At 40.9% G+C, this 22,771-nt stretch overlaps 1 protein-coding gene across 1 annotated transcript in view; it reads left to right on the top strand.

Moving 5' to 3' along the window:
• Window positions 1-22,771, top strand: part of TLL2 (tolloid like 2) — a 128,613-nt gene that overhangs the window by 61,860 nt on the left and 43,982 nt on the right. The window contains exons 3-7 of the mRNA XM_032608470.1: window positions 771-848; window positions 13,721-13,876; window positions 15,756-15,873; window positions 21,203-21,381; window positions 22,521-22,626. Of these exons, the coding sequence (XP_032464361.1) occupies window positions 771-848; window positions 13,721-13,876; window positions 15,756-15,873; window positions 21,203-21,381; window positions 22,521-22,626 (637 nt within the window). The remainder of the gene's footprint in view (window positions 1-770; window positions 849-13,720; window positions 13,877-15,755; window positions 15,874-21,202; window positions 21,382-22,520; window positions 22,627-22,771) is intronic.

Genomic DNA, 22,771 nt, shown 5'->3' with positions numbered 1-22,771 from the left:
AACCTGCAATCATCTTATTCCTTTATTTTCTTACCTACCATTTACTGTCCAACCGCCCATTTGGAACTTAGGCACTGTCTGTCCTGTTCACTGCTGAATCCCTGCTGCCCTGGACTGTACCTGGTTCACAGTAGGTCTAATAATAGATGGTGACAGACCATCTTCCTGGTGGGGACAGATGTGAACCTGGTTTCTAGATGACGATACTAGCAAACGAGTACGTGCATCACTGCCCTTGACTGAGGCAGTGTCGGCAGAGTCTGATTTATAAAGTAAGCAGAGCAATTTCTAAAAGGAGACTCACACCCCAAAGAGGAAGCCAGGATGCCAGTATAAGCCAAGGCAGCAGCAACTGTCACATCACATATTTAGGAGTGGCACTGGTGACGTCTCCCTGCATCCCGTGCGGGGAACTCCAGAACCAGAGAGTGTCCGGTTTGCATTGGGCTTTCTCAGGGAGTTGGGGGTTAGGAAGCTGACTTTGGGATTCGCCTGTTAACTTTATATGTTTCACTCCAAGTGCCCTTGAACTGATAGAGGAGAGGCTACATTTATAATTTCTGAACTATGTTCATGGTTATAAGAAAGCAAGTTCTTTTTGGCCTGAGCATCGAGTAGGGGCCCAGTCATCCTTTGTTAAACAGATCTTTACTGACCCACTGGCGATTCTGAGCATCCCCCAGGTGACCAGGTTTGTTCCCTCATCTCATGGTGCTGGTGCAAAGAAGGCTGGTGCGTCCTCACGTTTCTTTTCTTCTTTGTTCCTTTAGGTGGGCTTGGAGAGCAGCCATCTGAGAGCTGGTCGAATGCTACAGCCACGAATACCAGCAGTGAGGAAGCTAGCGAGGGTAATGTGAGGCCCCACCAGGCCTTGGGGTACTCTTTGCTTTTCAGTTGTTGTAAATTTCACATAACCTAGAATTTACCATTTTAACCATTTTAATGTGTGCCATTTCGGGGCATTAAGCACATATACAATGCTGTACCACCATCACCACTGTCTAGTTCCAGTCGCACCCATTTCCCTCCCCCATCCCTGATCCTGGCTTTGGGAACCTCTTATTGTACCTTTTACTTTCAATCTTAGTCAACTAGAAGCAGTGAAGTCTGTAAATGAGGGGGCAGTGAGGCCTTTTGTTGAGTGGGGTGGGCCGTCTGCCAGAGAAAGGTATAAGGGTGGTATTTGGTTGCTCGGGGACTGGATGGCCTCCAGTTAGACTCTGGGCGTGACTTTTCTCTCTAGCCCTTGGCTGGCGAGCTGAAGGCCCTGAGGATGGAGAGGAGGGATGACGAGGCTTTGGGAACTAGGGATCTGACAGAATGAGTGGGCCTGGGAAGCAAGAAAGGGAACTAAAGCTGGGGTGGGGACTGGGAGGCAGGTGTAGACTAGAGACCCCGTGGACAGTTGCGGGGGGGGCTGTCTGTGGCAGGGGCCTGCCTGGAGGTACCACCTCTGCCTGTCTGCACACCAGCGCCCAGACGCGCGTGCGCTCTCAGAGATTCTAGCCTGGAGATTATGGGAGGCGCCTCACTGGAAGCATCTCGGTTTTAGAGAAGGTTTTCCTGTTCAGAAGCTGTGCTGGAGGAGAAGGGCTGCTGGGCTTCTGTCTGGCCTGCATCCTGCAGAAATCAGGGCTTGTTGCCGACAAGGGCATTCCTTCTATTGATACATAAAATTAACACAGAGCAAAATGAATCATTTTTTTTTTTTTTTTTTTTTTTTTTTTTTGCGGTATGCGGGCCTCTCACTGTTGTGGCCTCTCCCGTTGCGGGGCACAGGCTCCGGACGCGCAGGCCCAGCGGCCATGGCTCACGGGCCCAGCCGCTCCGCGGCATGTGGGATCTTCCCGGTCCGGGGCACGAACCCGCGTCCCCTGCATCGGCAGGCGGACTCTCAACCACTGCGCCACCAGGGAAGCCCATGAATCATTTTTAAATGCCAGAATCCTGTGTTTCAGGGATGCTTCTGTAGAGGTGAAGTACAAACCATTATTCACTTCATTTTATGTTCTTTCTTTAATGTTATTTTATATTTTACACACACAATATATATATAACTTCACAGTAATGTACAAATATGATGATATCATCATATACTTTTCTTAGTGTTGTGTTTTTTTTTTTTCCCCTTTAATTTGGCTACACTTCTTTTTTCCACATGTTACCCCTCTACTCTTCCCCAGGTAATGCATGCTAATAACTTTGTTTTCACCCTTTCGTATTTTTCTCCATGCACATATATTCACATATACACTGATGCAGAGATGTATACATATGCATATATAAACATACATATAAACACATAAACATATATACAGATATGTTTTGTCCTTTTTTTTAAAAAGGGATCATATTTGATACGTGTTTTTTATGCATTATGCTTTTCTCACTCATCAGTACCTCATGGAAAACCCCTCCAAGACACTTGTATAACTTCAATTTATTCTTTTGAATAGTTGCAAAATATTCCTGGTATGAATGGACCATAATTTATTCAATCCTTCTTTTATCAGTTAATAGTAACTTCAAGTTTTTGCCATCATAAACAATGTTGCAGTAAAATACCCGAATATAGATCCTTACACACTTAGTATATTTTAAATAGATGTTGCTAAAATGCATTTCAAAAGGTGTAAGTGTGCTCCTTTCACCATGTCCTCCCTGGCACTAGGTATTATCAGTGTTTTTAATAATGGAAACGATAGCTTATTATTAGTTAATTTGTGTTTCTCTGACTCCTGGTGACTTTCAGCGTCTTTTCCTACCTTTGTCAGTGATCTGGGGGTGCACTTCTGTGACTCGCTTCTTCCTGTCCTTGGCCCATTTTCCTGTTGGCTTGCTGATCCCCTCTTAGCAGTCTGATCTCCTTTAGAGAGAGGCAGACTCTTCCACTCACAATCCCCACCACCACCATTTGACAAACGTGCATCTGATTTTAAGTCACACCAAGTATTGCTGGGACCGTGCGCAGGGCCCCTTTAAAATCTGTATTTTTCTGCTTTGCTTTCTCAAAGGTATTTTGACTTAGGCGTTTTCAGGCTCCAGTCACCTGGTAAAATCCGTGTCACTTCATTTTGGCCGCAGATGACCAGCACTTAGTGGTGAAAATGGACACAGGGTGTAAGGATGAAACCAGAAGGATTTGCCATTACCCTTCAGTGATGTAGACGCCACACCTAATTTTTCCTTCACGATTTAAGGGATTTTTTATGGTGTGAAAACCACCCCCAAACTTAGTGACTTCAAACTGTGATCTGTTTGTCTCATGATTCTGTGCATTGACTGGGCTTTCGGGGGTGGTTCTTTGGCTGACGTCAGCTGGGGTCACTCACTTGATTACATTCATCTAGCAGCTGGGCTGGGCCGAGAGGACCAAAAAAAGCTTTAGTCACATGTTTGGTGCCTCACTGTGCCTCCACATGCTGTCTTTCCACATGGACCTTCACCATTTAGTTGTCTAAGGATTTTTTATAGCGTGGTGGCTGGCTTGCCAGAGAGAGGAGACAGAAGCCACCAGTCCACTTAAGGCATGGACTCTGAATGCTACTTCTGCCGCATTCTATTGGTCAAAACAAGCCAAAGGGCCAGCTCAGCTTCAAGGAAAAGAAAATAGATTCCACCCCTTAATGTGAGAAGTGGCATGAACTTACAGGGATGAGAGCTGTGGCCATATTTGGAGACCATCTACTGCCTTCCCTCCCTGCATCTTTCCTGCTCACCAGCAATAGCCATCGTCAGAATTTTTAATATTAAGATTTACTGTTCTTTTGGGTGTCATATGACCCAACCAAATAAACTTGAACAGTCAGACACACTTGGGTTTGCATCCCAGCAAGCCACTTAGTAGTCACAACCTTGGATAAGTTATCCAGCTCTTCATCTAAGGTTTGGAGAGAATTAGAAACAATATTTATGCAAAGCGCATCGCCATGTGTCTGGAACTTAAAAGGTACCCAATGAGTGTAGCTCTTCCCCTTCTCTCTCTCCACCTTCACCTCCAAGAATTAGATTATCCAGCACGGAAAGTGCATCGTCCACCTCTGGACTGGGATTTCACAGCTGTTTAACAGCTGCACAGAAACACCATTACAGAAGACAGGAAGGAATAACGCTCCCGCAGCCCATTACAATTCTGCCTCTGGTTGGGTTGTACACGGTGCTCACACTGTGACGAGAGATCTTCTTGGGTGTCTTAAGGAGGATGATGACAGCACTGCCCCACCCATGCCGCACACCCCTGCAGCTGGCTACATCCATAGTCTGCAGCCTCTCAAATGATCCTGGTGTGTTTCAAGAGGATAATGTCAAGGTTAGGCCAGTCCCTTCACTCTGTATTACAGCAGCAGACGAGCAGGTCTTTAAGCATCCAGGGTGAGCCTGAGGAGGAAGGAGACCCCCAAGGTGAGGTGAAGGCCATCCCTTCTAGCTTGTTCCCCCAGCCTTCCCATCTGTCCCTCCAGGACACTGTCAGGTGCCAGCCTGGGTGCCTCTTGTTTTTGTTTGAATTAAAGATAAGGCAAGTTGTGCCAATCTCAGATTCCCCTTTAATTACAACCCACCCCGCTTCCACCACCCCCAGAAAAAGGGACCGCCTAAGCAGGAGAAAGGATCTGAGGGAAGCCCCTGGTCGGCTGGCTGCAGGACCAGGTGTATTTCCTGGCATTATGTTGCCCCCCTCAGCCCTGATGGCGGGGATTTGTGCTTCCAGCTTTGGGGAGGTCTGGGGGGCTTGGGGAATTGCTCACTTGGCACCCCTTGGCAGACCGGTCTGAGGAGCCTTCCTACCCTGGAGATGAGAGCTCAGCATGCATTTTGGGGCCGATAATGGGATTAATGAAATGGAGTTTGTAACTGTTCCTCAAATGAAGCTGCGACTGTTTTGGTAGAGCCTGATTTCCAGAACCATATTCATAAAAGAGAATGGACCTTTCACTTTCTGTAGCAGTCCCTAAGGGCTCTGTGCTGCAGCAAATAATAATGGAATCAGGTTGCACCAGAGAGCAGGGATCCCTCAAACTTGGGCACAGAGCCTCACCTGAACCCCTGAATGTCACTTATGTCAGCATATCTGGGTGTAACCATTGAACCTGACTTTAGGCATTCTTTCTAGCCTGTCCCCAAATGCAGATGTCATGGTGATAACTGCAGCTCTCGTGGAGCCCTAACACAGCAGACGTTTGATGTTCATTGCCTGGTTCCATGCCCATGACACCGCCATGCAGCAGGAAGGAGATCTCAGGGGACAGTGGCTCATCTAGAGCCACACAGGTAGTGAATGGCAGCATTTACCTTGAGCCTAAGTCCCCCTGACCCTGAATCTCTTGCTCTTAATCTTTGGGCTACATCAGTGGTTCTCAAACTTCCTTATGCATCCGAATCACCTGGGGAGCCTGAAAAAGCACAGATGCCTTGACAGTCCTCTAGGCCAATTGAGTCCCAATCTCAGGGCAGGGGGGCGGACACCAGAATTTTTTAAAAGCTTCCTGATTGAATCCAACGTGCAGCCAGGTTTGGGAACCATCGTGCAGAATAATCCACAGTCTCCCCCTTTACTGAGCCTTTCAAGATCGCCACAGGCAAGGTGCGAATTTGCCCATCACCCATGGGGTGAGGGTTATGCAGATGGCTGGACTAGTCAGGGTGTTTACTTCCAGTGTAGGAGGGACTGGTTGACTAATCGAAAATCCGCAGTTCCTTGCTTGAGGAGGCTGTGCCGTTTATAATACGGCTGTGCCTTCAGCTGGAAACGGAACATCAAATAGCTATGGCAGATATTCAGAGAGGATAGGGTATACTCCCAGAGCCAGAGAATTTAAATGGACTTTATCCCCCAGCCCACCCCGCCCCCAGCATGTTAAATCCCTTCAGACACCCCTGAAGGGAGTCCTCCTCTGCATTTGCTCCTCTTCAGATGCAGGCCTCTTGGACCATAATAAATAATTACATCCTTCTATTTGGACTCCAATTCCAGATAGTAGTAATCCAAGAAAATCCAATAATGACAGTTGCATTAAGATCCTTCTTCCAGGCTAAGCAGAACATCTGTTTAGACATGTTTTTAATCGGCAAATGCTTCCTGTGTTGCGTCCTCAGCAAATTAAATTTCTCACTGGACCGAGGGGGAAGCTGTCATTCAATAACCCATCTCTGGAAATTACACCCCAGTCTCTCTCCAGGTGCACTTAAGATTTTCCCATGCTGACTCGGCTGCACCAGGCCCTAACATTACTGGGTCACATGTATATATAGCACAGCTTCTCTGAGAAACATTGGATTTCTTAGTGTTAGTCCCTCAGATAGAGAAGTATTGATATTTTTGCCCATTCTCCAAAGGAGAGTTGGCGGCGGAGGAAAATTAAGAGACTTGTTGAAAACCGTATGGGAAATAACAAACTTCCACTTGCTACATCACTGCCTGTGATTACTTAAGACAGGATACTCAGGATTTAAACATTAAGGACTTCAGGGCTGCCAACATTTTGGAGAGGTTTCTGCCGCAGAATTGTTTGGACTGTTGGGTTGTTTATTTTTAGAATAACTCATCCATTCTTTAACTAATTGATTCAAAATCCAAGAGCACCGAATGCTTACCACCAGCCAGACACTGTGCTGGGTATGAATAGAGTGGTGAATGAGCCAACCACAGTCCCTGCCCCCATGGAGCTTCCAGTCTACTAGGGCAACTCACATTTGAAATCTGGATGCAATTTGTAGTCCTGGGCTGGGAGAGCAAGTTAGAATATCTGTAGAGACCAAGCAGGTAATGTCAATGGGTGAAATGCCTGGATGGGACCCTGAGGAGTGGGAGGTAGATTCTAGCAACCAGGAAAACGTGTACCCTGACTGTAGAGAGCAGGTGCTACTTAACTGCTATGGGTTGTAAATGATGGAAGATGGGCCCACTGTTGCCAGATCTTTCCATTTTTAAAGAAAAACTAGAAAATCTGGATTTTTATGTGAAATTCCTTGATTTTTAAAAGTTGGCTTCTCAAATGAGAAGCCAACTTTGTTTTTAAACAAAACAAAACAAAAACCCAAAGTGTAGGCCAAAAGCATCCAGGCCAAACAAAACACATCTGTGGGTTGGGTTTATCCCAAGAGCTGCATGTGTGTGACTTTTGATCTAGAAATTCTAGCAGTAAAACAATTATGTTCAAGCTTAAAAATGTGTTATATGCCAACTTTCTTGTTCTGGCAACTGAACTGGCAGGGACCCCTTTTACAAACATAGAACTACTGGAAAAAAATATAACCTTCCTCTTACTCCAAATTAAAAATACAGAGTCAAGCTCAAAGAAAAGATAGGGAAATTGTCATTATCAGAAAAGAACAGGGAACATAAACCCATGAAACTAAGCTTCAGATGGTGGCAAAACTGTGCAGAGGGCACTGAGACTGGGCCAGGATTTGGGGTACTGAGGGCTGGTGGTTTTTTTATGCCCATGTAACAGCTATATAGGTTCAGGATTTGTGGCCTTGGTCCCATGTGAGACAGGAAGTGGAGACTGAGATCTTGCATAAAATGAATCCTTCAAAGGGCTTCCTAATCATTAAAAAAGAAAGAAAGAAAGAAAAAGAGAGAGAGAGAGAGAAAGAAAGAAAAAAAAAGAAAGAAAGAAAAGAAAAGACTAGAAAAACTCTGTCCGGTGGCTGAAAGAAGGGGCAAGAAATCTTGCTATCTTTCCTAGGTTCTAAGTGGGGGTAAAAGCATATCTTCTATGAGAAACTGAATCCCAAAGCCTGTTCCTGAGACAGGTATAAGTTTTCAAATTTCATTTCCTATGTATGGAAACCATAAACTTAGAAATTAACATAAAAATTGATCTAGGAACCATAGAATCCCAAGAGCCCTGAAAAAATGAAAATCAGGGTCACATTCATTGCTGAGGGCATATGAGACTCTTGCAGAAATGAATAACCCTCCCCCACAAAATGAACTTTAACTAAAAACATTAGAAACACAAAAAGTTAATCCATGAAGGATAATCAACAGAGACAATAACTTGGAGAATTAGTACCCCAAGATGCAGAAATAATAGAACAATCTGTGTGAGATTAAATAGGTATACATAAAATGACTAAAGAGCCAATGGGAGAATTTGAAACTATTGTGTGGGAAAAAAAGAACAGATCAATTTAGAAGCCACTAAATAGGGCTTTTGGTAATGATAACTGTATTTATTGAAACTGGAATGGGATAAATAGTATATTGAACACAACTGAAGAGAGAATTATTGAAATATAAAATAGATCTGAGGGGGAGGAGCTTCAAGATGGCGGAAGAGTAAGACATGGAGATCACCTTCCTCCCCACAAATACATCAGAAATACACCTACATGTGGAACAACTCCTGCAGAACACCTACTGAATGCTGCAGAGGACCTCAGACCTCCCAAAAGGCAATAAACTCCCCACGTACCTGGGTAGGGCAAAAGAAAAAAAGAAAAAAGAGATACAAAAGAATAGGAATGGGACCTGCACCAGTGGGAGGGAGCTGTGAAGGAGGAAAGGTTTCCACACACTAGGAAGCCCCTTCATGGGCAGAGACTGCGGGTGGCGGAGAGGGGAAGCTCTGGAGCCATGGAGGACAGCGCAGCCACAGGGGTGCGGAGGGCAAAGTGGAGAGATTTCCACACAGAGGATTGGTGCGGACCAGCACTCACCAGCCCGAGAGGCTCACCTTCCGGGGCGGGGGTTGGGGGGGCTGGGAGCTGAGGCTTGGGCTTCGGAGGTAATCACAGATTGCCAACAAACACATGAAAGGATGCTCAACATCACTAGTCATTAGAGAAATGCAAATCAAAACTACAATGAGGTATCACCTCACACCAGTCACAATGGCCATCATCAAAAAATCTACAAACAATAAATGCTGGAGAGGGTGTGGAGAAAAGGGAATGCTTTTGCATTGTTGGTGGGAATGTAAATTGATACAGCCACTATGGAGAACAGTATGGAGGTTCCTTAAAAAACTAAAAATAGAAGTACCATATGACCCAGCAATCCCACTACTGGGCATATACCCTGAGAAAACCATAATTCAAAAAGACATGTACCACGATGTTCATTGCAGCACGATTTATAATAGCCAGGACATGGAAGAAACCTAAGTTGACCATCGACTGATGAATGGATAAAGAAGATGTGGCACATACATACAATGGAATATTACTAAGCCATAAAAAATGAAATTGACTTATTTGTAGTGAGGTGGATGGACCTAGAGTCTGTCATATAGAGTGAAGTAAGTCAGAAAGAGAGAAACAAATACCATGTGCTAACACATATATATGGAAACTAAAAAAAAGAAAAAATGGTTCTGAAGAACCTAGGGACAGGACAGGAATAAAGATACAGATGTAGAGAATGGACTTAAGGACACGGGGAAGGGGGAAGGGTAAGCTGGGACGAAGTGAGAGAGTGGCATGGACATATATACACTACCAAATGTAAAATCGATAGCTAATGGGAAGCTGCTACATAGCACAGGGAGATCAGCTCAGTACTTCGTGACCACCGAGAGGGGTGGGATAGGGAGGGTGGGAGGGAGACGCAGAGGGAGGAGATATGGGGATATGTGTATATGTATGGCTGATTCACTTTGTTATAAAGCAGAAACTAACACACCATTTTAGAGCAATTGTACTCCAATAAAGATGTTAAAAAAACAAACAAACAGAAAACCAAAGTAGTTCTAGAAGTTGTAGACACTGTAATAAGGCAAGAAAAAGAAATTAAAGGCATACAAATTGGAAAGGAAGAAATAAAACTGTTCTGATTTCCAAATGACATGTTTGTCTATGTAGAAGATCTCAAGGAATCTACCACAAACAAACAACTCCTAGAACTAATTAGTGAGTTTAAGAAGATGGCAGAATACAAGACCAAAACACAGAAAAATGCTTATATTTCTAATAATTAATGTGCAGAAACCAAAATTAAAAACACAATACCGTTTATAATCACTCAACAAAAATGAAATACTTATACACTTTAAAAAACATGTATAATATTTGTGTACTGAAAATTACACAATGCTGGTGAAAGAAATAAAGACCTACATAAATGGAGAGAAATACCATGTCCATGGATTGGAAGGAAGACTCAATATAATAAAGATGCCATTTCTCTCCAAATTGATCTGTAGTTTTAATGTAGTTCCCATTAAAATCTCAACATTTTTTTTTGTAGACATAGATAAGCTTACCCTAAAATTTATATGGAAAGACACAAAATTCATATGGAAACATAGCTAAAACAATGGAAAAGAAGTCTAAAATGAGAGTAATCACTCTGCCTGATATTAAGGCTTACTACAGGCCTTCCTCAGTATCCCTGGGGGATTGGTTTCAGGACCCTTCATGGATACCAAAATCTGTGGATGCTTAAGCACCTTATATAAAATGGCATAGTATTTACATATAAACTATGCACATCCTCCCATATACTTCAAATCATCTCCAGATTACTTTTAATACCTAATGCATTGTAAATACTACATATTTGCTGGTGCATGGCAAATTCAAGTTTTGCTTTTTGGAACTCTCTGGAATTAAAAATATACTTTTGATCCACAGTTGGTTGAATCTCCAATGTTAAACCCAGGGGTATGGAGGACTGACTGTATATAATTACAGTAATAAGACAGTGTTATATTACCAGAGAGATAAACACATTGATCAATGGAACATACTAGAGAACCCAGAAATAAACCCTATTACTATATGACCCAGCATATTGGGTATTTATCTCAGAGAAATAAAAATCTTCACAAAAACACCTGTTCATGAATATTCATAACAGGTTTGTTTGTAAGAGCTGGAAACAACCCAGATGTCCTTCAACAGGTAAATGGTTAAACAAACTGTGTATTACTCAACAATAAAAGGAACCTATTGATACATGCAACAACTTGGATGAATCTCCAGGGAATTGCACTGAGTGAGAAAAGCCAATTCCCAAAGGTTATACATTGTAGGATTCCATTTAAATAATATTCTTCAAATGAAAACATTTTTGCAATGGAGAACAGATTAGTGGTTGAGAGTATAGGGATGGGTTGGGAGGGAGGGGAAGGGAGGTGGATGTGATTTTAAAATGACAATATGAGGGATCCTTATGGTGATGGAACTATTCAGTATCTTGAATGTGGTGGTAGGTACACAAACCTATACATGTTATAAAACCGTGTAGAACTAGACACACACACACACACACACACACACACAAGTATACGTAATGGTGGGGAAATCTGAATGAGATCAGTAGATGTCCATATCCCACTTGTAATACTGTATTATAGTTTCATGAAATATTTCTATTGGGGGAAACAGAGTAAAGGGTATACAAAGTCTCTCAGTATTATTTCTTGCAACTTCATGTAGATCTACAATTATTTCAAAAATTTTTCAATTTACAAAAACTATTTCATATACAGTAAAAAAGTAATATTGAACCTCAACATTATGACCATTGCAAAACTTGTTTTATTGTTTCTTGTGGGAAATGTATTGCTCACAGAATAACACCTATTGAATGACTCATTTAAAACAAAACATAATTACACAAAAAGATTGAAAATATGTAGATGCAGAAAAGTTATATGAGGCAAATACTAATCAAAATAAAACTGGCATAGCAATATTAATATCAGTCAAAATAATCTTCATTATGGATGAACATTATTATAGATAAAGAAGGTATTTAATGATGAAAGAAGCAATTTAGCTGGAACATTTAACAGTCCTTAACTTGTCTTATTTAACCAGCATAGCCTTGAACAATATGAAGGAAAAATTAAAAATAAAGGAGAAGATGACAGTTCACAGGCTTAGTTCTCAAGGTTGTTTAGAACACTTTTCTCGGTAGCAGAGACACTAAGGAGCCAAAAACATTTGTAAGTAGAATATTTGAACAACATATGTAGCACCCTTCAACCATCAATTTTGGAAACTGACGCACATTATTTCAAGGTTATAAGGAATATTTATAAAAACGATCACGTAGTGGGCTACAAAGCAAGGCTCAAAACAACAAAGAATTGATACCTTGGAGCATGGGCCACCATCCATGGCCAGAAGGCCAAATCCAGCCTGCCATCTGTTTTTGCAAATAAAATGTTATTGGAACACAGCCATACCCATTCATTTACACAGTGTCTACGGGTGCTTTCACACTATAATAGCAGAGTTGGGTGGTTGCAATAGTGAATATATTAACCACAAAACTTAAAATATTTACTATCTGGCTTTTTACAGAAAACGTTTGCTGACCTGTGCCTTGGAGAATAGGTCCTTGGAACACAAAGCAATGTTAGACATCAATAACACACACAGAGAGACAAATGTTTAGAAATTAAAAATCACACCTCTAAATAATCCAAGGATCAAAGAACAAAGTCCAAATGGAACTTACAGAATATATCAAAGTCTAACATTGAAATGTACATGTCAAAAGATGGGATGCAGGCAAAGAGGAACTCAGAGAAATTTTAGTATTAAAATGGTAATATTAGAATGTAAGAAAGATTGAAAATTAATGTGCCAAACATTCAACTCAAGAAGCTAGAAAAGGATGGCCGATTGATTTGTTACAAAGGTGCCAAGACAATTCCATGGGGGAAAAACTAGTCTTTTCATCAAACGATGCTAGTACAACTGGATATTGCATAAAAAAGAATGAAATTAGACCCCTACCTCACACCATATACAAAAATTAACTCAAAATGATTGAAGAGCTAAATACAAGAGCAAAAAGTATAGAACTAAACATAGATATAAATCATTATGAGTTTGGATTAAGCTGTACAGGTACACCTCAGAAATATTGTAGGTTCGGTTCCAGACTACGGCAATAAAATGAATATGGCAATAAAGTGAGTTGCACAAATTTTTTGGTTTCTCACTGCATATAAAAGTTATGTTTACAATATATGGTAGTTTATTAAGTGTGCAAAAGCATTATGTCTGAAAAAATAATGTACATACCTTAATTTAAAAATACTGCTAAAAAATGTTAACCATCACCTGACAATTCAGGGTTGCCAAAAACCTTCAATTTGTAAAAAACACACAATAAAGTGAAGCACAATTAAACAAGGTATGCCTGTAATTTATTATATATGATACAAAAAGGCAACAAGAAAATGCATAGATTAGACTTCATCAAAATTAAAAACTTTTGTGCTTCAAAGGACAGTATCATAAAAATGAAAAGACAATCTATAGAATCGAAGAAAATATTTGCAGATCATATATCTGATAAGGGTCTGGTATCCAGAATATATAAAGAATAATTATAACAACAATAAAAAACAACACAATTAAGAAATGGACAAAAGATTTGAATAGACATTTCTCCAAAGAAGATATACGAATGACTAGTAAGCACACGAAGAGACATTCAACACCATTAGTCATTAGGGAAATGTAAATCAGAACCACAATGAGATGCCACCCGCTTCACACCCATTAGGATGGCTATAATCAAAAAGATTGATGATAACAAGTGTTGACGAGGATGTGGAGACACTGGAACCCTGATGCTTTGCTGGTGGGAATGTAAAATGATGCAGCTCCTTTGGAAAATAGTCTGATAGTCCTCTAAAAGGTTAAACATAGAATTACTATATGCCCCAACAATTCCACTCTTTGGCAAATACCCAAGAGAACTGAAAATATATGTCCACACAAAGTAAATGACATCATGACTCTCTTTCAGACGGCAAGGAGAATGCTATGCTTCCACAGAGCCCTGGGACCTTGCATGCTGGAGCTGAGACCTTCTCTCCCCGGGTCCGAAGAGCTACAACCTCAAGGACAGAGAGGATATGGCCGGGAGGGGTCATCCCCTATGTCATTGGAGGGAACTTCACCGGTCAGTAGCTCCAAATGAGGCCTGGTTTGGGGCTGGGTGATTTGTCTTCCTAGGTGGGCAAAGTCCTCCCAGGAAGGACTTAGGTGAGATGGAACAGACGCCGGAGCCATAGCAGTCCCCCTGCTGAAGCTCCCTCTTCCTCACAGGGTCTAGTGCTGTCGACCTGAGGAAACTGCAGTCTCTGTTGGTGCTATGTCCTCAAAAGTGGTCACCTGGTCCCTGAGGCTTCATGCAGGGGGTGACCCTGGTGGAGTCCCCGCCCTCCTTCCTGACAGCATCCATGCCCTCGGTTCCGTTGCACTCCCATGGCATTAACCCAGGGCCACCAGTGCCAGATCCTTAATTAGGTGCTGGTGATAAAAATATGACTAAGATGTCATCCTGCTCTCAAGGGGCCCTCAGCCCTAATAAGAGAGAGAGAGATGTGTTCCTAAAGAATTAAAATGTGGGAATTGTCATCAGCTACTAACTTTTGCTCCTTGGTGTCTTAACCATGTTCTTTCAGACCTGGTGTGCTTTTCTGGCCAAAGATTTATATAATCTTCTTCCAAATTAACTAATTTTATATAGAGAACTTTGTTTACACAGAGATATTTGTTATTAGTAGGATTGCCATTTTGGTGAGTAATTGCTCTATAAACAATTTTAACTAAAAGTGTCAAGACGTCACTTGACACTTGGATGGCTAAGTTACTCTTTCTTCTATATGTATGTTTTGGGGGGACATTATGACACCACACCTGCATCTTCTACACTATGATGGGAGCCTCCCAATGGTTCGTTGGTTTGTTTTTTGCAACAAAGTGTTTCTAGAATTCAGACCCAATCCCCAACCATCCTGTGTACTTCCCAAACAACTATTTTTCTAGATCCTTCTCATTGCTTCTAGCAAAATCAAAATACAGTAGTAGTATTTATTTCAGATTGATAGATTTTGAAAAGAATACTTATTGACTAGATGAAACTATCAGCCTAGAGTTTACAGCTACTTTATTCTTGCTCCCAATTTACTTATTGCTTTTCCAATTTCTAATCAGGGAAATATGAAGAAAGGTTCAGAGGAAGTATGAAATTCATCTGTTTTCAAAGGACTTGCAGAAAATTAGGCTCAAGGATCCCCCAGCAAGACTAAGTGAGAGAGTGGCATGGACATATATACACTACCAAATGTAAAATAGATAGCTAGTGGGAAGCAGCCTCGTAGCACAGGGAGATCAACTCGGTGCTTTGTGTCCACCTAGAGGGGTGGGAAAGGGAGGGTAGGAGGGAGACATAAGAGGGAGGAGATATGGGGATATATGTATATGTATAGCTGATTCACTTTGTTATACTGCAGAAACTAACACACCATTGTAAAGCAATATACTCCAATAAAGATGTTAAAAAATGAATGATACAACAGGATTATTATATTTGACAAAAAAGGAACCCCCAGCAAACACTGAACCCCAATGCAAAAGTAGCATGAATGTACATGCAAATAGAATTTATAGAGCATATGGGAATACCGTCCTATAGGTATAAAATAGAATGAAGGGGTGGAATGCAGTGCTGGTGATTTACTTCAAGAGCCTAAAATTGCCAAATTGAATAACCTGAGTAACATTTTTTAAAATTTAGAAAAGTACTTTCAATACAAAGGAAAAGTTGGGAAGCTGGGGACATTTTGAAAAATCTATTTTTACCCTCTCCCCCAATTCACAAACTCCTACTCTCAACGTTTTGGTAATTCAGGAAAGTTATATTGTATTCTTAGCTAGGGAAATCCTTAGTCCTAGTTCATATTTATTCTGGGTCACCCAAATGAGCTTTTTTTGATCATTAGAACATGCTTTGTTGTCAGCCAGCATCTAAGGAAGGTATGGACCTGTCATTTCAGGAAGCCAGAGAGCCATTTTTAAGCAGGCCATGAGACACTGGGAAAAGCACACCTGTGTGACCTTCATAGAGAGGACGGATGAAGAAAGCTTTATTGTGTTCAGTTACAGAACCTGTGGGTAAGTGAAAGCAAGTTCACCTCAGTGGAATCTGAGGCAGACAAGTCAGATGGCTCATGAGTCTTGAATTTTCTCTCTAAAACAAAGTGTTTCCAATATGCTGTAATATATAGAAGCCCAGCATTTGTCAGAAACTCTTCTTGCCCTCAATGAACTCACAATCCAGGGACAAAGTAGGTAGGTCAAGAGGAAGACTCCAGAATGACAAGGTGTCTGTATCTCCTGTCATGGGAGCAGTTGAAGGAATTGGGAGTGTTTCATACAAAGTGGTTCTGAACCACCTTGGGGCCAGTGATTCCACTGAGAATCTGATGAAGCTATGGGCTCCCTCATTATGGATGTACATATATGCAAAATTCTTCATGTAATTTTGTGGGCTCCATGGGCTTACAGACTTCCTCCAGAAAACATAACAAATAATAAGATGACTGGATTATGACTATCTGTTATGCCAATAAATGTAAGTGTGATATACTCTCCTATTGAAAGGAAAAGTTTCCCATATTAGTTCAAAAACTTAAACCCAACTACATGCTGTATACATGAGATGACTGCTGAAGAACATGATCCAGAATGGTTTAAAAGTAAAAGGTAAGAAGGCATACAGGCAAATACCAACAAAAATAAAGCTGGGGTCACAATTCTAGTTGTAGACAGGCTTTTTTGTTGTTGTTGTTTTTTAAGTCAGAAAGTACTAAAAAAAAAAATGGTGAGACACTTTATAATGAGAAAGAATTCAAACTACGGTGAGAATATAACAGTCATAAATCTTTATGCACCAAATAGCATAGCATTAAGAGTCATAAAACAAGCCCCAGGGGTTTCAAGGGTAAACTGAGAGAAACACCAGCAGCAGAGGACTTTATTTCATGTCTGTGAACCCAAGTAGATCAATGTCAAGTTGACCAAAAAATAAGTAGAGATTTGTAGAGGACTGGAAGAATATAATCAGTAGAGTTGATCCTATGGATCAGATTCTATAACCTGACAACACATGTTTTAAATGCCTACTGAATGTTTATAGACATTGCCCATCTGTTAAGTATTAAGAACACCTCAATGGGCTTCCCTGGTGGCGCGGTGGTTGAGAGTCCGCCTGCCGATGCAGGGGACACGGGTTCGTGCCCTGGTCTGGGAAGATCCCACATGCTGTGGAACGGCTGGGCCCGTGAGCCATGGCCGCTGAGCCTGCGCGTCCGGAGCCTCTGCTCTGCACCGGGAGAGGTCACAACGCTGAGAGGCCCGCGTACCGGGAAAAAAAAAAAAAAAAAAAGAAAAGAACACCTCAATGAATTCTAAAAGGCAGAGATAACATTAAAATATTCTCTGATTGCAAAGCAGTGAAACTGGACATAACATAATAACAACCAAAGATAGAATAAATACGCCTGCATTACCTGGTAAGTTAAAAGTTCCCTTTTTTACAACTCTTAGGTCATAAAGAAATCTGGATTAAAATGATAAGAAGTCTAGATAATGAAAGCCCTACAATTCAAAATTGAAGAGATCTGGGTAAAGCTATGTCCATAAGAAAATCCACAGCCTCAGATATCCACATCACTAAGAATGACAATGAAATATTCAATTCAAAGACATAAGCAAATAAATACATAAAACCCACCACTACGACAAAACAAACCTAATGAGAGCAGAAGAAAATGGACAAGGTAACACATTATAGGACTGATAAATTGAAGAGTAAATTCTTTGAATAAACAAACAAACAACTGTAGACAAACTACTTACTCGTTAGTCTAAGACAAAAAAGTGACAATGCAGAAATATACAAAATCAGACATGCAAAAGGGGGAAATAACCACAGATTCAGCAGAATCATAAAAGAGTACTTTATAAAACTCTAAGGCAAGAAATGTGGAAATCTGGATAATGTGAATGACTTCAAGGTAAATATAAAGGGCTGGCACAGGCCAGTAACTGAAAGAAATCAGAAAATTGACAGAAAAACTTTCTCCCCCACGCCTCCAATCTAGAGTTTCACAGATGAATTCTTTCAAAACTTCAAGGAACAGATTATTCTGGTACTATTTAAGTTTTTTAGAGCATAAAAGAACACTTTCTTCCAATTTACTTTTAATGAAGTATCATGGCATTGCTACCCCCTAATGAAAAAGATGGCACCAAGGAAGAAAATTATAGACTCATCTAACTTATGAACAGCCATGAAAAATAGAATAGAAGAGTAGGCTGCCAAGAAGGTTTATCTAAGGAATACAAGACTAGCTCAACATTAGGAAATCTGTTTGCATTATTCAACATATTGATAGATCAAAGGAGATAAGCCATATTCATGTCTCAATAGATGTTAAAAAGGCATCTGCACATTTCGACATGCCTTTGTTGTTTTAAAAAAGTAGTCAAGGTAGTACAAGAAGAGATGTCAAGGATAGATCCTTGGCTTACACACACACACACACACACACACACACACACACACACACACACACACATATATATATCCCCAAAGCACATTTCATGTTTATCAGAGATAATTCTAGAAGCATTTCTGTTAGTCAGGAACAAGTCAAAGATGTTCATGATCACCACAATTATTTAACATTTTTTTCTGGAAATAATAGCTAATGTAATTTGACAAGAGAAAGAGATAAACACAATGAATATTGGCAGGAACAAGCCAGTGTTTGTATTGTTTGAAGTTAACGTAATGTGTGCCTAAAAAACTCAGAAAATCAATTGAAGAACTATCAGAAACAAAAGGAGACCCTATTAAAGTGACTGATTACAAAATTAATAAACAGAAAATTAATTACTTTTCCTTTAATGAAATAATTTGATATACTTTCATAATGGAGAAAATCACAACTTTACTAGAAACATAGTAGATAATACATTTAAGAATGAACTTAACAAAAATGCAAGCATATGCCAGACTTATAGGAAGAAAATGCCAAACTCTAAAGAAACTTAGAAGAAAAAATGAAAAGGCACACCATTTCCTAATATGGAAATGCCCAACATAGTAAAGATGTCAGGACTTCCTAAAATAACCTATAAATTCATGCCATTCTGATTTGTATGTATATGTGGGTATGTGTATACATGTATTTTAAGAACTTGAACAAATGGTATTAGAATTTTTCATGTAGAAATAACAGAGAGAGAGAGAGCGAAACCAAACAATAGTGACAGGGACAGAGATAGGGGAGTGTTTGGTGTTCTATCCCAACATATAGGATATTAAAATGCAAATGAAGATAATAACAATTAAAACCATTTGGAACTCAATAAAAATAGATAATATGGAACAAAAGAGTTTAAAATGAATATGTTTATACACAAATTTAGGTAGCATTTTAAATGAGTGAGAGAAAGATGGATTAGTCAGTTGGGATATTTGAACATTGGGATAATTAAATAGCTCATTGTGAAAAAAATAAAGCTGGAATCCTACCTCACTTCTTTTTTTAAAAATATTTATTTTTTAATTTATTTATTTTTGGCTGCGTTTGGTCTTCGTTGCTGCACACAGGCTTTCTCTAGTTGCGGCAAGCAGGGGCTACTCTTCGTGTGGTGCACGGGCTTCTCATTGCAGTGGCTTCTCTTGTTGTGGAGCATGGGCTCTAGGTGTGCAGGCTTCAGTAGTTGTGGCACGCAGGCTCAGTAGCTGTGGCTCGAGGTCTCTAGAGCACAGGCTCAGTAGTTGTGGCGCACAGGCTTAGTTGCTCCGTGGCATGTGGGATCTTCCTGGACCAAGGCTCGAACCCGTGTCCCCTGCGTTGGCAGGCAGACTCTTAACCACTGCGCCACCAGGGAAGCCCTACCTCACTTCTTATACCAAAAATTATTCTAGCTGGATCAAAGATATAAACATTTTGAAAAGAAAAAGAAACAAAAATTTGAAAAGTATTAGAAGGAAGCAAGAGTGTATTTTACTTATAATCTTGGAATGCAGATGGCCTTTCTAAACAGAACATAAGAACATAAAGAAATTACATTAAAATTTTATATGACAAAAACAACACAAAAAACAAAGTTAAATAAGAAATAACTAAGCAAGAAAAATATTTGTAACACGTCTGATAGTCAAAGACTTGATCCCATAATGTACAAAGCATTCTTACAAATCAGTAATAAAAAGATGAACAACCGCCCCAAAATTGGGGGAAGATGTGATCTCACAGTTCACAAGAAAAAAATATAAATGTCACATAAAACATGAAAAACTATCCAACTTCAGTACAGTGAAATACCACTTTTCACCTATCAAATTGACAAAGATAGTTTGGCAAAACCAGTGCTGTCCCAGTTGTGGGGAAACAGGGCTTTTTAATATACTTTTAGTGGGCATATAAAGAGACACAACATTTTGGGATTGCAGTTTGATAGTATCTATCAAAATATCAAATGCACATACTCTTTCTTCTATTAATTCCACTGCTAGGAATTTACCCTACCACAAAGGAGAGAGACCCTAATGGTTTCTTTGTTTTGCATTTTGTTGTTTGTTTGCTTTGTCTCCCTCTCCCCTGAGGCTTTGTTTAAATAGCAAAAACTGGAGTCAGCCTAAATGTACATTAATAGGAGACTGATTAAATAAATTTTAATACTATGTTGCTTTGAAAAAAATTAGATAAGTCTACATGTGCTGTTATAAGAAGATCTATAAATTATGGAGGAAAAAAGGCAAGATGAAGGACAATGTACATGGTGTATTTTGTAATTAAAAGAATATATGTACATAGATGTATTACATATTTTGGAATAGCATTTAAGAAACTGTTAACAGTGGTTATCTTCGGAGCCTTAATACTTAAATCTTTTGTAACATGGGCGTGTATTTTTTAAACGTTTTGTAGAAGTTATTTGAGTGGTGGGATTATGGGCCATTTTAATTTATTTTTTATACTTTTCTATATTAGGAATAATGAATATATATTTAAAAAAATAACTGTGCCCAGAAGGGGAGTCATCTCTAAGGCTTCTCTGGTAATAGTATCAAGACTCATGCTTTACAGAAACCATTGTCTCCTCCTTGTCATCAGAGATGGTCCAGCGGAGATTCGGGGGTGGGGGAAGTTAGTTGCTTTTTTCCTTGAAGAGAGGCCATATCTTTCTTCAGATTCTCAAGGGAATCCATGACCACCATAAAGGTCAAGAACCATTTTGGGAGGGAATTTCTGCGTTGAGAGGGAAGTTAGACAATGAGATCATTTTCAGCTCTCAAGTCTGTGTTTCTTTTAGACACACACACACACACACACACACACACACACACACACCCCCAAGGGAGGGGTGTTAGACTCTTGCTATTCCCTGATCTGCTGACCTGGGTATTTCTGCAACTGTCCAGCTGTTGTTCCTATGTTGGGCGCCGAGGTGGAGGCCCACAGGCCATATCCATTGGGAAAAACTGTGACAAGTTTGGGATTGTGGCGCATGAGCTGGGCCACGTGGTCGGGTTCTGGCATGAACACACCCGGCCAGACAGAGACCAGCACGTCACCATCATCAGAGAGAACATCCAGCCAGGTAAGGAGTCTGTATGGAGCCTGGAAGACACCGGTCAGGCAGGTGGCATCCATGGGGTCAGGAAGGAGTAAAGGGGGGGGGGGGGGCGGGGAGCAGACAACACTCGTTTATAAGTATGGAGGCCTTTGTCACCAGCACTGTCCATCGGTGGCCCTTCCTGGGAGGTCATCTGCCAGAGCTTATAGGAGAGAGCAGAAGTGAAATAGCTTTCCACGTTGTAAAGGAATCCAATTCCATTTCCTAACAGGAACAGAATCTACCAGAACACTGTTGCAGCATCAAACCTGATAAGCCAGAAAAAGAGTTCTCCCGGTTGCTTTTCTAAGTCTCATTTTTGCTGGTGTAGGCAACATATTTTTGAAACTGAAATATAATTAAGATACAGTACACATAAAAAGAGTATTCCTGCCTATCCCAAGGCAGATAGTGTCTAGGTTTCTTAAAAATACCTCCTCCTGTGAAACAGTTTTATACATAAATTCATACTGAACATGAAAGTAGCTGGTTGAATAATATAGTTGCCTTAAAAATGCTTTTGAGAGCCTGAATTGTGAATGTGGGGTTGAAGTTAACTCGGATTTGTTTTCTTTTGTTCTGTCAATAGCAAGATTAGAGATTTAAAAACAATTTTTTTTTTGAGCAATCAGACTGATAATTAACCTGTCTACTAACTGAGTTTAGGAGTTTTGTTTTTGTTTTTTGCGGTACGCGGACCTCTCACCGCTGTGGCCTCTCCCGTTGCGGAGCACAGGCTCCAGACGCACAGGCTCAGCGGCCATGGCTCACGGGCCCAGCCGCTCCGCGGCATGTGGGATCTTCCCAGACCGGGGCACGAACCCGCGTCCCCTGCATCGGCAGGAGGACTCTCAACCACTGCGCCACCAGGGAAGCCCGAGATTAGGAGTTTTGAGTGGCATTTTGGGAGGGATGTTGTGTGGTGGGGTGCGACCACATAGTGCTGTTCTGTTTCAAATTTCCAATCTGTTAAAAACAACAAGAACCACCACCAAACCTGTCATTTGTCTGATTGGGCTAACAGAGCTCTCGGAAGTTGCTATGGGTCCTCCTTCTCCCTCCTGTGCCTCCTTTCAGGTGCCTGCCTTGGTTTTCAAAGGCCTTAACAGAGTGTTATGTCACAGGTCAGGAGTATAATTTCTTAAAAATGGAAGCTGGGGAAGTGAGCTCTCTGGGAGAGATGTACGACTTTGACAGCATCATGCACTACGCCCGGAACACCTTCTCCAGGTCGGAATCTATGGTTATGCCTCGTCTGTGTTGTAATGTGCCTGCCGCAGGCTTGGGTCGGATTCCCGGAGGTCTGCAGAGAGAGCGGGTCTCTGCATGTCCCTAGCACAGTTGGCGTGTCTGTCCTTGAAATACAGTGGCCTCT

Source organism: Phocoena sinus, chromosome 16, assembly GCF_008692025.1.
Source record: "Phocoena sinus isolate mPhoSin1 chromosome 16, mPhoSin1.pri, whole genome shotgun sequence".
Classification (NCBI taxonomy): Eukaryota; Metazoa; Chordata; class Mammalia; order Artiodactyla; family Phocoenidae; genus Phocoena; species Phocoena sinus.
This window is presented reverse-complemented; position numbering and strand designations above follow the sequence as displayed.